Below are 3,200 nucleotides of genomic sequence, written 5' to 3' on the forward strand. Positions count from 1 at the left end.
AATTAGAAGCGTGTCGCATTTTCGGTAATGCATATTCGCGCTTTTGAGTAAGTTTCCACCGAGCGTTCGAATCGGGTCAGAGTCGGGTTAGATTCGGGTCAGAGTTGGGTTGGCTTGCCTGTTTCCACCGAACCAGTGTTACACCAGAGTTGCACCAGGGTTGCGGCAAGGTTGAACGTTACCAACTGTGCAAAATGTCAACAGTAGCTTGACATATGAAGGTTATGTAACTATTAGAACATAAAAATATTATGGATCCGAGAGCCATAATTTTAGTTGCACAGTACCAAAGTAATATGCATAAATTATTTCATTACAAAATCGTCGACGAAGATTAGCACAAAAGTTATGGCATACAATGTTTATAATTATGAATACATATTTGCTTGCATTTGGACAAATAATTGCAATGCAAAGTTGTAGACGATCTCCGCGAATATGGATGAAAGCCAGAAGTTCTGACTTTTGGGAAAGAATAGTATTGACAGAATATTTAGATGAAGACTGGCTTGAAACCTTCAGGATAAAAAAATCTGTATTTGATTACATATGTGACAAACTATATAATAGATTACAACCCGCAATACCATTCTTGGTAGCTAGAGTGCCAATTTCTGTTGAAAAGGCAATTGCAGTCACCATATTCTACCTGGCAAGCTGCTGTGAATACAGAGTTGTTGGTCACTTGTTTGGAATTCACAAGACATCAGTATGGAGATGCGTCCACAAAGTTGTCGAAGCAATAAATGACATACTACAACCATTGTGGATCAAGATGCCTAATGAATTTGAATGTACGATGATTGCTCAGATGTACGAGGAACGTACACATATCCCACAACTTATTGGAGCTATTGATGGCACTCACATTCCCGTGTTACCACCTGCAGATGGGTATAGAGACTACATCAATCGAAAGGGATGGCCGTCAATAGTATTACAAGGAGTAGTTGATCATACACAAAGGTATGGACATATAATAAGTTATGCATATAAAAGTTTATAATAATATATTTTACGTACAACTCAACGTTTTGAATAATTAATGTTAGATTTAGAAATATTAATTGCAAAGCACCTGGGTCGGCACACGATGCAGCAGTCTTTAAAGAGTCAAATTTGTTTCGACACTACAAACATTTAATACCGCAGGTGAGATAACCAATCTTATTAATCTTATTATTGAAATAAAATCATTGAATTTCTGACTTGCAATAACGGATACAAATAATTAGTCCAGATAACTAATTACTCAAATAAATTATCAATATTGGAGTAAGATTCAACAATTGCTGTAGTTAGAACTAGATTAATATTATAGAGAAAATATTGTTACAGATTATTCAAATTTAAATCAACGTACCAATATAAATTTATAATTGAGGCTGCGTTCCGATATTCAGTGCCAGTATTGAAAATGTATAGTGTATGTGACATTCAGTACTGGCAGTAAATATCGGAACGCAACTCGTAAAGCCCGTATCAGACTACGGATTGGGATTGAGATTGGATTGAAATTTAATCAATCAGAATAAAGAAAAGTAATCTCAAGTTTAGTAAACTTTACTCTGATTGGTAAAATTTCAATCTAATCTCAATCCCAATCTATAGTCTGATACGGGCTTAATAATATTCCTTGCATAAAACTTTCAGAAAACAGTGACACTAAATGGTGCAGCAATACCTTTTATGATAATGGGAGATCCAGCATATCCTCTGCTCTCATGGCTGCTGAAAGGATATACTAAATGTAGACGTCTTACGCCAGAAGAAGAATCATTCAATGTTTATTTAAGCACTGGACGTGTGGACATAGAAATAGCATTTGGACGCTTAAAAGCGCGGTGGCGTCGCATTTTAAAAAGAATTGACGTCCATTATTCTTTTGCGCCCCAAGTCGTAGCTGCTTGCTGTGTGCTTCATAACATTGTGGAATCTCACAAGCAAGAATTCAAACATACATGGATGAGAGATATCGATGAATCTGATGTACTGTTTCCACAACCAGAAGGAACAAGATCACGTGAATATGGATGATTTGGATGCATCGAACATTAGAAAGGTCCTCATGAATCACTTATCACAATTTCCACTACGGAGATCATTTTGCTGATATACGGGGCAAGAGTAAAGAATAGGTCAACAATATTTTTTTTAATTTTAATGCTCAATATGTAATTTATTTTAATATCAATATAATTTTGTATCAATATAATTGTGTATCAATATAATTTTGTATTAATATCAATATGTTAATAACATAACTTATTATATATATCCTTAGAACAAATCTTAAAATTACTATTAATTCTTTTGTAGAACATAAAATCTTTGGTAACTCGTATGAAACGAATAAACGAAGGTAACTCGTAAGAAACAAATAAAATGCGTAATAATAATAAGTAAAAATAATATGCACAAAACAAAAATAATCTTAGTTCTTAAAAAATATGTAATAATTCTCGTATTTGTACTTAGCAATTGCACTTCTTTAAATTGCTGATTATTTCAGTCACTTTGAGCACCATCTAAATATTTTGTCTGTTTATCCTTAGAACAAATCTTAACATTATTATTAATTTTTTTGTAGAACATAAAATCTTTGGTAACTCATATGAAACGAATAAACGAAGATAACTCGTAAGAAATGAATAAAATGCGTAATAATAAGTACAAATAATATGCACAAAACAAAAATAATCCTAGTTCTTAAAAAATATCTAATAATTCTCGTATTTGTACTTAGCAATTGCACTGCTTTACACTGCTGATTACTTCAGTCATTTTGAGCATCATCTAAATATTCTACCTGTTCATACTCAATGTCCGAGCTTTCTTTATCTTCTTCAATCACAGGACGAGATAATGATTCACTTTGTCGTATAGTGGATACTTGACGTGAAGAGGATGGATTTTGGACAAGTGACTGATGCGGTATGAGATTTGGTCGGATAACAGTTGCAGGTGGTAAACTTGTAAATTTAGGAAGCGCTTTTTCAATTTGATCTGGCTTTGGGCAAGTCTGCATTTCGTGCCATGGCGAAGTATAAGGATGAGCTGTATTCTTATTGTTCTGAGGTAGTAGAGTTTCTGTGAACATCGGACTCATTGGTGGCATAGTTGGAATTCTAGGAAATTGCTGAACCGTTGGATAATTTGTAGGTAACGGCGATTTCAAATTTTGCAGCCCTGTGAGTAAC

The 3,200-nt window shown here is 34.1% G+C and overlaps 1 protein-coding gene across 3 annotated transcripts; it reads left to right on the plus strand.

Moving 5' to 3' along the window:
* Positions 1–321: 321 nt before the first annotated feature.
* LOC112459890 (protein ANTAGONIST OF LIKE HETEROCHROMATIN PROTEIN 1-like) lies at positions 322–2,768 on the plus strand. 3 transcript variants are annotated; one of them, XR_003041383.1, is made up of 5 exons: positions 322–966; positions 1,053–1,152; positions 1,654–2,127; positions 2,320–2,362; positions 2,591–2,768. XR_003041383.1 is itself a non-coding variant. In XM_025024256.1 (3 exons), the coding sequence occupies exons 1-3, from the start codon at positions 359–361 to the stop codon at positions 2,035–2,037; spliced, it is 1,092 nt and encodes a 363-aa protein (XP_024880024.1). In that variant the 5' UTR covers positions 322–358; the 3' UTR covers positions 2,038–2,201. The 3 variants fall into 3 exon arrangements, 1 of the variants encoding a protein (XP_024880024.1); XR_003041382.1 differs by having other exon boundaries at positions 2,320–2,768; XM_025024256.1 differs by lacking the exons at positions 2,320–2,362; positions 2,591–2,768 and having other exon boundaries at positions 1,654–2,201.
* The last annotated feature ends 432 nt before the right edge of the window (positions 2,769–3,200 follow it).

The sequence above is a fragment of the Temnothorax curvispinosus genome, unplaced genomic scaffold (assembly GCF_003070985.1).
Source record: "Temnothorax curvispinosus isolate PA1 unplaced genomic scaffold, ASM307098v1 QBEX01010195.1, whole genome shotgun sequence".
NCBI classification, from domain to species: Eukaryota; Metazoa; Arthropoda; class Insecta; order Hymenoptera; family Formicidae; genus Temnothorax; species Temnothorax curvispinosus.

Coding starts and splice junctions, on each gene's coding strand:
- LOC112459890 (XM_025024256.1), top strand. CDS start 359: ATGTTTATAATTATGAATACATATTTGCTTGCATTTGGACAAATAATT. Junction 967..1,052: donor GTAGTTGATCATACACAAAG/GTATGGACATAT, acceptor AATTAATGTTAG/ATTTAGAAATATTAATTGCA. Junction 1,153..1,653: donor ACAAACATTTAATACCGCAG/GTGAGATAACCA, acceptor TAAAACTTTCAG/AAAACAGTGACACTAAATGG.